This window comes from Phocoena phocoena, chromosome 1 (genome assembly GCF_963924675.1).
Source record: "Phocoena phocoena chromosome 1, mPhoPho1.1, whole genome shotgun sequence".
Taxonomy (NCBI): Eukaryota; Metazoa; Chordata; class Mammalia; order Artiodactyla; family Phocoenidae; genus Phocoena; species Phocoena phocoena.
This window is the reverse complement of record NC_089219.1, coordinates 4,498,546-4,511,039: the sequence shown is the minus strand read 5'-3', so window position 1 is coordinate 4,511,039 and position 12,494 is coordinate 4,498,546. Positions and strand designations below refer to the sequence as shown.

General features: G+C 53.3%; 1 protein-coding gene across 1 annotated transcript in view; it reads left to right on the top strand.

Moving 5' to 3' along the window:
- ACOT7 (acyl-CoA thioesterase 7) overlaps positions 1–12,494 on the top strand; it is a 90,562-nt gene that overhangs the window by 6,450 nt on the left and 71,618 nt on the right. The window contains exon 2 of the mRNA XM_065880705.1: positions 11,755–11,872. Within this exon, the coding sequence (XP_065736777.1) occupies positions 11,755–11,872 (118 nt within the window). The remainder of the gene's footprint in view (positions 1–11,754; positions 11,873–12,494) is intronic.

The window sequence follows — 12,494 nt, the reverse complement described above, 5'->3', positions numbered from 1 at the left end:
GGACCGGGGCACAAACCTGTGTCCCCTGCATCGGCAGGCGGACTCTCAACCACTGCGCCACCAGGGAAGCTCCCCCCACCCCGCTTTTTTTTTTAAGGTGAGGTAATTATATTGTAGTTATGCTTTTTTTGAAAACAACCTTTACTGAGGTATAATGTATGTGCCATAAAATGTACCTATTTTTAATGTACGGTTCACTTTTGACAAATGTGTACACCTGTGTAATGATCACAGTTGTGACATAGAACTTTTCCACCACCTCAAAAAGTGCCTTCCTGGGGACTTCTCTGGGGGCACAGTGGTTAAGAATCCACCTGCCAATGCAGGAGACACAGGTTTGATCCCTGTTCCGGGAAGATCCCACATATCGTGGAGCAACTAAGCCCATGTACCACAACTACTGAGCCTGCGCTCTAGAGCCCTAGAGCCACAACTACTGAGCCCGCATGTCACATTACTGCAGCCTGAGAGCCTAGAGCCCGTGCTCCACAAAAAGAGAAGCCACTGCAATGAGAAGCCCACGCACCACACTGAAGAGTAGCCCCCGCTCACGGCAACTAGAGAAAGCCCACGTGCAGCAACCAAGACCCAACACAGCCAAAAATAAAAAAGTGATAAATTAATTACATTTCTAAAACAAAAAATAGTGCCTTCCTGCCCCTTTGCACTTGGTTTCCTCCCAGCTCTGGCCCCTGGCAAACGGGTATGCTTCCTATCACTAGTTTTGCCTTTTCTAGAATTTCTCATCAATGGAGTCATAGACTCAGCACAATGCTTGTGAGTTTCACACGCGCGTGTGTGTGTGTGTGTGTGTGTGTGTGTGTGTGTGTGTTGGTGATTCTTGCTGTTGTTGCCTAGTAATCTTCATTATCTCTTTATCAGACAGTGAACATTTGAGCTCTTTCCAGCTTTGGGCAGTTATGAAAACAGTTCACAATTGCAGATTTCAAAACATTTAGGACGTAGCTGAGGAAACTTGAACGCTTACTTGATATTTAATGATATTAAACTGGGCTTCCCTGGTTGCTCAGTGGTTAAGAATCCGCCTGCCAATGCAGGGGACACAGGTTCGAGCCCTGGTCTGGGAAGATCCCACATGCCATGGAGCAACTAAACCCATGCACCACAACTACTGAGCCTGCGCTCTACAGCCCACGAGCCACAACTACTGAGCCCACATGCCACAACTACTGAAGCCCGCGCGCCTAGAGCTCGTGCTCCACAACAAGAGAAGCCACCACAATGAGAAGCCCGTGCACCGCAGCGAAGTATAGGCCCCGCTCACCGCAACTAGAGAAAGCTGTGCACAGCAACGACGACCCAAAGCAGCCAAAAATAAATAAATTTATTTTTTTTAAAAAAAATGTTAGTTTAAAAAAAAAGAAAAAGAGGAGCTCCTTTCTGCTTGCTAGATGGGATGCTGCCCGATTCACGAATTGGTGAATAAAGCCAATTAGAAAAAAGTTATATTAAGGAGTTCGTATTTTAGGTGGAATAATTGTTTTGTGATTCTGTTTTTATTTTTATTTTTTGGCCACACCATCTGGCTTGTGGGATCTTAGTTCCCTGACCAGGGATCGAACCCAGGGCCCCCGGCAGTGAGAGCACTGACTCCTAACCACTGGACTGCCAGGGAATTCCTGTGGTTCTGTTTTCAAACGGAGTCTTTATCTTTCCGAGGGAATGCTGAGATATTTACATGTCGTGATCTGAGCGCAGGTTGGAAAAGAATTTCCAGACACAAGGCAGAATGTAAGGAAGACAGAGTTTATTAAAGAGAAGTGTTGCTGCAAGAACAGCTGGCCGACTTCCTGGTAGCCAGGGAAAGTAGACAATGAGCATGGGTTGCTTGTCTGTTTGTATAGCCAGGGAACCTGCGAGTCATCTGCTAACTGGTCAGAGTATGTATACTTCCAGCGTGCTGAGTGGGAGGAAAACTGGGCAAATGTCTTTCCTTATATGGGATGGGAAAGGGACAGGGCATGCTGCTTGGGAGGGCTCTGGGCCATGGCAGTGGTCGCATTGTGACAGAGTGACGGGAGTCCTGTAACTGTTTGTTCCGGCAATGTCTTCCCTTTGAGTTTATCTTCTTCTTTGTCCTTGGAGCACACTACGTTCCCCCCTCTCTTTATTTACAGGGCCAATTCTTTGGCCCTATTGGATACCCTACTCACGTCTACCTACCTGCCTAGCTCCTTCTCAGGCGTTCAGGAACCCTTTTTGTAAGGAGAAGGGGGTGACAATCTCTCTGGCTACTTCCTGCTGGACAGGGGCATTGTGGGGCCCTGGGTCCCAATGCCCACTCTCTATCAGGGTATATTTACGGAGGGAGATGAGATCCTGCACAATGATTAGGCAGCTTGTTCCAGTGTATTCCGTGTGCCAACTGGCTGGTACTCTTGTTGTAGCACCACCTGGAACTGAATCTTTTGAACCTGTCGGGAGATGAATTGAGATAACGTGTTAATAATGCAGGGGCCAAACAACAAAACAAAGGCTATCAGGATTAATGGTCCCAGCAGGGCAATAGCCATGTCCATATCTGGATCCCCATAGAGGAGAGGAGGTTGGAAAGCCAGCTTGGGGCCCTGTCCTGCTCTCTCTTTTAAATCTTCTATTAATTTGATGTTTTTCTTTAGAATCTGAAGGTCTTCTTCAGCCTGGCCAGAGGTATTAATATAGAAGCAGCATGTCTCATTTAGCAGGGCACAGATACCCCCGCTTCAGCTGTTATAACATTAAGGGCCGTCCTATTTTGTAAAACCCCCTCAGCCAGGGAGCCTGGGGCTGACTGCTGTTCCTCAATGGCTGCTACTGTAGCCTTCCAAGGTTCCTGGACCGTGATGGTGAGAGGGAGAACGCTCCTGTCTAAGAGGGGTATGCCTGCAAACCAGAAGAGCCCTCTAAAGACACTACATATTATTTCAGGCTGATCAAGAACTGGGTTATCATAAGCATGTCCCCACCAAGCAGCAGTTCATTTTTGTCTCTCCAGGACAGGTCTTATGGCCTCTTCAAGGAAGGATCCAAGGCTGGGACTGCCTCCTGAGGAAGCTAAATCCTTTGTAGTCATAATGGTCGCCTCTGGGACCACAGCAGTAATTGTGCAGGAGCCCCTCCAAAGTGTGGGAAGATCCAGATAGACCCCTTTACCACATAGAGATGAAAATCCGGTGCCCCTCAAGGATACCCCTGCTGTGGGTCCCCAGAGCCAGGCTCTGACCTTTTGGGAGTTTTCCTCTGGAAATAGACTGGGGTCCCATGGCCTAGGATTAGATTGGGAAGGCCAAACTCCGAGGAAGTAATCATCTATAGGGGAGAATCCGGGCTCTGACTGAGTGTGACGGGGCACTGGCGTAACAAATTTCCAAATGTTAGCCGAATTATGTTATATTTTGGAGGAGAGTCTTGCCGGGAGGTTAAACTAAGTAAGTGTCTGGTGGTCACACCGATGCCCACATATTTAGTTCCCAGGACCGAGCTGTTAATGGGGATACGGTCTTCATTAATATATTTCTCAGTCACAGTTTTCCTTGAATTTCCCCAACACAAAGTGAAATTACCTTCATGTACCTTATATTTATTTTCCTCGGACCAGGGATCCCACTCCAGGCTAGTCTGATTAAAATTGAGGGTGTAGTTACAAAGAGAGTCATTTAGCCAGCCCAAATGGGTCCCCAACCATCCAGGTTTTGGAAACAGAGCTGTGCCTCGTCTACCCAAGCTTGGGCTGATGCCCATATCCTGTTTTTCTCTTCATGAGTACAACAAGTGGTCAGGACTACATGAATGTCTTGCCGGGTCAGGTCAAAGGCTATGGTGAGGGCCTGAAATTCCTTAATAAAAGTGGTGGGATCCTGACCGAAGGAACCTAACTTGTTTTGAATTTGGAAAATGTCCGACATGGGAAAGGGAACATGGACTCTAATAGTGCCCATGTCTCCATTTGCTACTTCCCTTAAGGGAAGCATATTAGGATCTGTTTCCTGGCATTGGGCAGTCCTTGATCTTGTGTGGGGAGGGAAGAGGGGGCTTTTGCCCTGATAATGGGGTGGCTCTTGGGAGCTGTGGGTTGAGGCGGGGGCAGGGGCTGAAGCAGGGGAGGTTGATGTGGTGGGGGACAGGAAAGGTCGAGTAGAGGGTCGCCTAGGAGATCTGATGGAGAGGGAGGCAGAGGGGGTGAGGGGGATAAGGTGGCAACAGAAAAACATGGTGGCATGAGCCCCTCAGCTCCAGATTCTGACTAAGGGCCATAAAGCTCTGGATGTAAGGAACCTCTGAGTCCTTTCCTTGTTTCCGGCAAAAGAGATCAAGTTGGAGGATCGTGTTATAATTTAGTGTGCCGTTAGGAGGCCATTGTTCTCGGTCCCCCAGTTAATACTGGGGCCAAGCCGTATTACAAAAGAAAATGAGCCTCTTCTTTTTGAGGTTCTCAGGGTGAAAATTTTCCAGTTCCTGAGGATACAACCACGGGGTGAGTCTGGGGAGGCTCCTGAGACATTCCAGAACCCATTCTTAGCCTATGTGCCATAGAATGGGGGTACTGAGAGTCACCGGCTGACAGAAAGGTGTCCCCTTTGATCTCTCCGTGCGACTGAGGCACAAAATGGGTCGACCGTCTCAACAATCGCGTCTGACCGTGAGAGGTGACCCCTGAGCGTGCAACTAAGGCACCTTGTGACTCGGGCAGGGAAAGAAAGAAAAGAGAGAGAGATTCCCGGGACCCACTGGGTGACCCCTGGCTTGGCGATGCCCTGAAACGTGAAAGGCACTCCGGGGACGGCTCAGAGGCAACGCCTAGGCTCCTGTAAGTCAATCCGGACGGAGAAAAAGGTGAAAGTGTAACAGAGAAGACCGGCTGAGGAATTGGCCTCCTAGCCCTGCCGGGAAGGCGGCGGCCAAGGGGAGGAGGCTCAGTGTTCTGCTTGAACCAATACGCGCCTCACGGTGCACGGAAGCTGTCTTGCTGGGGACAGACGCTCTAACAGCCTGGTCCGTTCCGTGACCCTCTTATGCTTTCACGGGAGTCTTCAAGCGGCAGGCACCCTAATGGCTTTTAAATGCCTGATCTGTGCCCGCACGATGCCAATTGGCCTAGTCTGCAGTCAGGAGGAAGACAGAGGGACCCTCACCCGTTCTGGGCGGCAGTTACTGGGGCGAAGTGAGCATGGAGCCTTTGGAACACACCAGGGTGTGGCCCTGGCCAGAGTTCTCTGTTGCTTCCATGGCAACTTGCCTGTTCCCAGAGAGTCCCAAGGAATGAGGAGAGGAGGTGGGGAAAGAGATCCCCCAAGAGATATCCCTGTACGGGCCACCACAATGCTGTGATCCGAGCGTGGGTTGGAAAAGAATTTCCAGACACAAGGCAGAATGTAAGGAAGACAGTTTATTAAAGAGAAGGGTTGCTGCAAGAACAGCTGGCCGACTTCCTGGTAGCCAGGGAAAGTCGATAATGAGCATGGGTTGCTTGTCTGTTTTTATAGCCAGGGAACCTGCGAGTCATCTGCTAACTGGTCAGAGTATGTATACTTCCAGCGTGCTGAGTGGGAGGAAAACTGGGCAAATGTCTTTCCTTATATGGGATGGGAAAGGGACAGGGCATGCTGCTTGGGAGGGCTCTGGGCCATGGCAGTGGTCGCATTGTGACAGAGTGAAGGGAGTCCTGTAACTCTTTGTTCCGGCAATGTTGGTCCTTTAAGTTTATCTTCTTTGTTCTTAGAGCCTACCACCCTGACTCCAGGCGCTAGTTCCCCTCTCAAGGGCAACGAAAGCTTTCAGTTTCCCTGGCCTCCCTCCAGGGATGGTCTACACGGGGCCTGCAGGTGTAGTCACCTGGTTCCCATTATTCTGCGCTTTGCCTCTTTTCATCTAATGGTGCTTCTCCTAGACCGTTCCTCCCTCTTGCTTGGGGCTGTGCACTCTTGTGTTGTGTGGATATAAGTTAATCTGAGTCCCTTATTGGTGGACATTTAGGACACGGCCAGTCTTTGCATGATAAACAGCTTTGCAGTGAGTAACCTTGAACACACTTGGTTTAATCATGTGTGAAAACATCTGTAGGGTGAATTTCTCTCAGTGGAATGGCTGGCTCAGAGCAGCCTATGCATCTGGAGTTTGGACAGATAACGATAACACCAGGTTGCCCTCCAGGAGGTTGTATCCACTCATGCTCCCCGTTCATCGATGAGCCCCTCGGGACAGGTGGGCACAGGCAGGGTGGTGGGAAGGTCTGGGTGTGCCTGGCCAGCAGCGCTGGTCTGGGCAGGTGCAGCTTGGAGCCCTGCAGGACAGTGGGAGATCAGGCGAGAAAAGTTCCGGATCCCTGAGGGCTTCGAACGCCTCACTAGGAAGTTGAATCTTTTGTTTTCCTGGCCACCCCGCACAGCATGCAGGATCTTAGTTCCCTGACCAGGGATCAAACCCACTCCCCCTGCGGTGGAAGCGCGAGAGTCACTGGATCATGGGGGAAAGTCCTGGGAGTTGGATGTTGAATCTTTATTCCATAGGAGGGGCCCTGGAGGGTCTGAGCAGGGGAGTGCACTCCTGCTTAAGAAGAGGGACTCTTGGGGCAGTGGGGTAGGCAGTGGGTTAGGGCTGGGAGGCAAGAGGCAGACAAAGAAGCCCCCCCACCCCTGGTCCCCAAGTGACTCCCCACATACCAGCCCTGCCTTGGTCTCCCAGAAGCCACCCCACCCCCCAGGACAAGTCCAGACGCCGTCCCCAGCCAGCCCCAGGCCCTTGTGACAAGCTCCTGGCTCCATCGTCCCGCTTCCCTCTTCACCCCCGTCTCCCCACAGGCTGCTGGCCAGCGTTGAGGGGTTGTAATTTGTTTCTGGATCCACCGAGCTCTCCCAGCACTGGGGCCTTCCCCCGAGATGCGCCCTCTTCTTGGAACATCCCCTGCCCCCTGTCCCTGGCTCAGCCCTGCTCCCCCTCCGGGACTTGGCCCAGGTGTCACGTCCTCTGCGAAGTTTTCCCCGGCGTCCAGGTGAGTGGCTGCCCCTTCTGGGAGTGACTCCTTGACCCGGGTCTGTGCAGCTTCCTTCGCGCTCCTGTCATCAGCTTTGTGTCTGCTCCGGAGGGGAGCAGAGTCCGGGTGGTGTCTACTTTGGTTAGCCATGAGCCCAGCCCTGGCCATCTCATCCTGTGCTCTGGGACAGGAGCAGCTGGAGTAGAAGGGGAGGGGCAGTGGTTGACATGGTGACATTCAGACGCCACTGCTGGGAGGGCGGGGGGAGTGGAGGATGGTGAAGAGGATGCGCGGGGTGTGGGCCTGCTCACCAGAGGCAGTGTCTGTGCCACCGGCTGGCTGAGAGGACCTGAGGGGTGGGAAGCCGGCAGGGCTCCCTGGGCTGACCTTCCACTTTCCTCTGAAGTTTCTGGGGTCCAAGGAGCGAGGGAGTCACAGGTTGGCATGGGCAGAGGGGCAGAGAGAGGTGGGAGGGAGAATGGGTCACACAGAGTCTCCCCCCAGGACTGGGTCAGGCCCGCCACCTGCTCTGCCCCCCGCCCCCCGAGCTGCCCTGCGTGGGGTTGAAGCATTTCAGTCGGGCGTGGCCAGTCAAATATCAGGAGATGTCGCGTTAGACTCTGGATTTTGCCAGCTTCTCTTGAAAACCCAGAGCTTCGGCATCCTGGTCTCAGACACCTGCACAGCCGCAGCCGGCCAGCGTGCAAGCCCAGTATCGCCCTGTTGCGTCCCTGCTCAGACCCCCGTGGGCAGTGCCGCATGGCATCGTGCTTCGTCTGCTGGGCTGTCTTTTCTTCTTTTTTAATAGTGAAGCACTTTTCACACCCATGTCTTTACTAAAAGCGGGAAAACAGAAGCTCCACAGAGGGGCCGCATGTTCTTCTGGCGGCCCTCCTTCCTCCCAGTCCTGCCTGGAGGTGACACGCGTAGGGGGAGCTCTAGGGAAAGTGGGTTGAGGAGGACCCTGCCCAGCAGCTCCTGAGCCCTTTGGAGGGAGGGAGGGCAGGTGTGGGATCATAGCTCAGCATGTGGATGGAGGCCAGGAAGGAACCACAGTGAGGCCATGGGGAAGGAGTCTTGATTTGGGGCCACAGGAAAGGGGTGAGTGAGCTGGGCTCTTGCTCCCCTGTGTCTGCGGGAACTGCAGAGCCGAGTCAGGGTCAGGTCCTGGGGGAAGGTTTGTGTCTGCGCTGCCTGCCTGGGTGGCCAGCCGGCCTCGGGGGTTAGGATGGTCCTTGGGGCAGGACCCAGGGTGACCAGGTCGGGAGGGGGCTGGAGAGTATGCAGTCTGGAGCGCCTGGCATTTACTCCTAAGTGCCCAGGGATCCCGGGGGCAGTGGGATGTTGATGGCGTGGGGTCCCCAGGGACCCCCAGTGTGGCAGGGTGGCGCAGGCGCCATCCCCTGTTCTCCTATTTCAGAGGCCACCTCCTTATCAGTCCCTTCCTCCTCAGGGCCCTGCCGGATGCAAGCACTTCCTCCTGCACCCTGGGGCCCTCTGTCTGCACTTCTCCCCCTGGCCCTGCATCCCTCTGCACCAGCCTGGTGTGGGCAGCCCCACTTTACAGACCGGGAAAGGCAAACCCACAGAAAGGAACCAGGCTCTGCCAGAGGCAGGCTCTGGTACTCCTGGTGTCAAAACGTTTTGGTCCTCACCTGTCTGGAACCCCCATCCAGCCCTTACCCCACCTCGGCATCCACCAGGCACTGGTTCCCACACGCAGAGATGCACCATCTGGTCTTTACTAAGTTGAAAACAAATACAAAGGAAAGAGTCTGATACAGCAGTTTTGTTATTTGAATTGGCTACCTCTTAAGCTTAAAAAAAACCCCACAACTCTGGTATAAGCTTGAATTTTTTAAACTTAAAGTTTAAAAAATTTTTAATTATTTTTTATTTTCAGTTTTATGGGTATATGATTGACATATAAAACCGTACAACATGGTGACTTGGCATACGTGTGTGTGGTGAAATGATCACCACGGTAAGTTCAGTTAACACCCATCATCTCACATCGCTATAATTTCTTTTTCTTGTGATGAGAACTTTTGAGATCTGCTCTCTCCGTAACTTTCAAATATATGACATGGTGTTGTTAACTTTAGTCACCGTGCTGTACGTTACATCCCCATGAGTTATTTTATAACTGGAAGTTTGTACCTTTTGACCCCCTTCACCTGTTTTAACCCATCCCCCCGGAACCCCTCCGGCCTCTGGCAACCACCAGTCTGTTCTCTGTATCTGTGTGTTTGAGCTTTCTAGATTCCACGTATAAGGAAAATGAAGTAGTTTTTGTCTTCTTCTGTCTGACTTATCTAATGGATCTTAACTGCCTTCAAGGTCTATCCGTGTTGTTGCAAATGGCAGGATTTCCTTCTTTTTTATGGCTGAATTGTACACACACACACACGCACCATGTCTGCTTCATCCATTCATCCATCAGTGGACACTTAGGTTGTTCCATGTCTTGGCTGCTGTAAATAATGCTACGGTGAACGTGGGGCTGCAGATATCTCTTCAAGAGAGTGATTTCATTTCCTTCAGATTAATACCCAGAAGTGAGATTGCTGGATCATATGATAGTTCTAGTCTTAATTTTTTGAGGAAACTCCAGGCTGTCTTCCACAGTGGCTGTGCCAGTTTACACTCCCATCAGCAGTGCACAAGGGTTCCCTTTTCTCCACATCCTTGCCGGCACTTGTTTCTTGTCTTTTTGATAATAGCCATTCTAACAGGTGTGAGGTGAGATCTCATTGTGTTGGTTTTTTTTTTTTAATGTTTTTATTTTTTGGCCGCACCACACGGCGTATGGAATCTTGAGTTGCCTGGCCAGGGATCGAAGCCACGCACCCTGCTTTGGAAGCGAGGAGTCTTAACCGCTGGACCACCAGGGAAGTCCCCTCATTGTGGTTTTGATTTGCATTTCCCTGCTGGTTAATGATGTTGAGTAGCTTTTCATGTGCCTGTTTGGAAAAATGTCCATTCAGATCCTCTGCCCATTTTTTAATTGGATTGTTTGTTTGTTTGGCTATTCTGTGAGTTTTATGAGTTCTTTATGTATTCTGGATATTAATGTTTTCTCCCATCCCACGGGTTATCTTTTCATTTGATGGCTTCCTTTGCTGTGCAGAAGCTTTTTAGTTTGATGTAGTCTCACTTGTCTATTTTTGCTTCTATTGCCTTTGTTTTTGGTGTCAAATCTAAAAAAATCATCGCTAAGGCCTATGTTTTCTCCTAGGAGTTTTATGGTTTCGGGTCTGTGTTCAAGTTTTTAATCTATTTTGAGTTGATTTAAAGATCTTTTAAAGTGAACATTTGAGAAGCCAAGTGACGCTTCTTTCCTGTGCTCCGGGGGTTCCCCGGGTCACTGCTTGGGGACCGTCGCGGCTGCCCCTGAGCCAGTGATGCAGGTGAGAAGCAGGCGGCCTGAATGCCCGCACCCCAGGATGAGGGGGTGACATTTGGGGGTGGGCGACAGGTACAGACAGCTGTCAGTCACCCCAGGATGTCGGTGCTCATTTGCTCCAGAAAGTGGCAGCTACGGCTCTTTCTTGGAGCCTCCAGCCTTCCTGCGGTCAGTTGGCTGACACTCAGAGAAGAGGGGAGAAGTGCTGGTGAACGTTTATGTCTGACTGTGTGCCAGGCACAGCCACGGAGCTTGTCATTTGCATTGTCTCGAGGGATTCAGTCTTCCCCACCGTCAAATGCGGTGCTGTTCTTCCTCTTTTACAGACAAGGAAGCGGAGAAGTGAGGGTTTTGGCAGCTTTGTTCAGGTCACCCAGCCAGTAAGAGTGGGAGCCAGGAACGATCTCTGAGTCTGCCTGAAAGGAGCCAGACCCGGAGGGCAGTGGAGCTCCGTGGCCCAGAGTGGGGGGTCCGGCCTCGGAGGCCACGCTAGCCAGTGGGTTGGAACAGGCTGGGTGGGCCCAGGGATGCTGGGCACCTAGGAACCGCACACTCGCTCATTGCCTGGTACCTGTCTCTGGGCCTGAGGCTGGTGCAGGCAGATTTCATCAGCCAGACTGGAGTCTGGGAAAGTGCCAACCTCTCTGGGGTTGCCCAAGGTAGGAGCACGAGGCTGGCCTGTTGGGACTCCGTGGATTTCACGGCGCTTCCCCACTGCCCACGGCAAGGAAATGGGGTGGCATTTCAGGCCTTCCTGACCTTGGGGAGCTCCCAGCTCTCAATCCCAGGGAATCGGGCCCCTCTGGTGCTCTCTCAGAGCCCAGGGGCAGGTGGCAAGCGGGCATTCACCTGCTGATGGGTCTGGATGCTGCGACTTGTTTCCAGTTCTCAGAACATCTGTGGCCGCACGAGGCCAGCTCCCCTGGGACTCCTGATGGAGGTGGTGGTCCTGGGAATTTGTCCATTTTCCAAGGGGTCGGAGCCCGTGTCCTTGTGCTCATTCAGCTCTGCTGGTCGTTGGCAGTCCTGGAAACCAGGAGGGGCAGGTGCGCTGGGCGCCCCACAGCCGGGTCGCCTTGCTGCCACGCTCACGGCCTTTGCGGAAAGTCCCCGCCACCCGCCCTTCCTGGTACCTGCCAGGCCGGGTGCCTGCGGCCCTAGGGCAGGAAGGTGGAGACACGTGGAAACACGACCTTGCAGCCCCTTGTCTGGCTGTCAGATCAGCACCCACCCTGAGCAAACACGCGGGAAGTTCTTTTTCCTTCTCTGGGAGCCGTCGGGCCCTTTGGAGGGCCTTCTGCCCCTCCCAGGGGTTGCTGCTGTTCACAAGCGACGTCCTTCCCGAGGCTCACCCTGCTGCTTCTCCCCTCCCGCCCAGGATCATGCGGCCGGATGACGCCAATGTGGCCGGCAACGTCCACGGAGGAACCATCCTGAAGATGATCGAGGAGGCAGGGGCCATCATCAGCACCCGGCACTGCAACAGCCAGAACGGGGTGAGCGTCACGTGGAAGACCCCGGGCCCTGGGGGCCTGGCGTCCCCTCTGGCGGTGCCGCACCCCTGTCCACTGTCGGGTCAGGAAGGGAGTTTGGGTGGAGGCCAGGCCTGGAGCCTTCCCCGCCCCGGTCCCTGGGCCTTGGGGGGTTTTGGGAAGCTCCGGCTCTGGACTGGGGACCCCTTGCGTTGGCAGTTGGTTTGGGGCTCAGCGAGGAGGGGTGGGGACCTCCAGAAACTCAGCTGAGAGCTGCCAGCTGACAGAGCCACCTTTCCAGCCCTCCCGCTGTGTTCAGGGAGAGTCAGCTTCCTGAGCCCCCGGGGGCCCAGCCCCCCCGGAGCCTCCATGGGCGGCAGTTAATCCTGGGTGTCACACCGCCTGGACCCGGACGCCTCCCCTGCTCCACTGACCCTGGGTCCACATGCAAGTCTGGGCTCTCCCCTTGGTGGCTTCCGGGCCGCAGAGGCCCGCACAGACTCCTGCGATGTTGCCGGCTCTCCTCCCGCCGCCCAGACAGGGCCAGGCTGGTGGCTTCAGGCTTCAGGGCAGCTGCGGGGAATTCAGCCCATCATCTCCTGCCCGGCCCCCAGCCCTGCGGGACCTGTCGTTCTCTCTGAAGCCC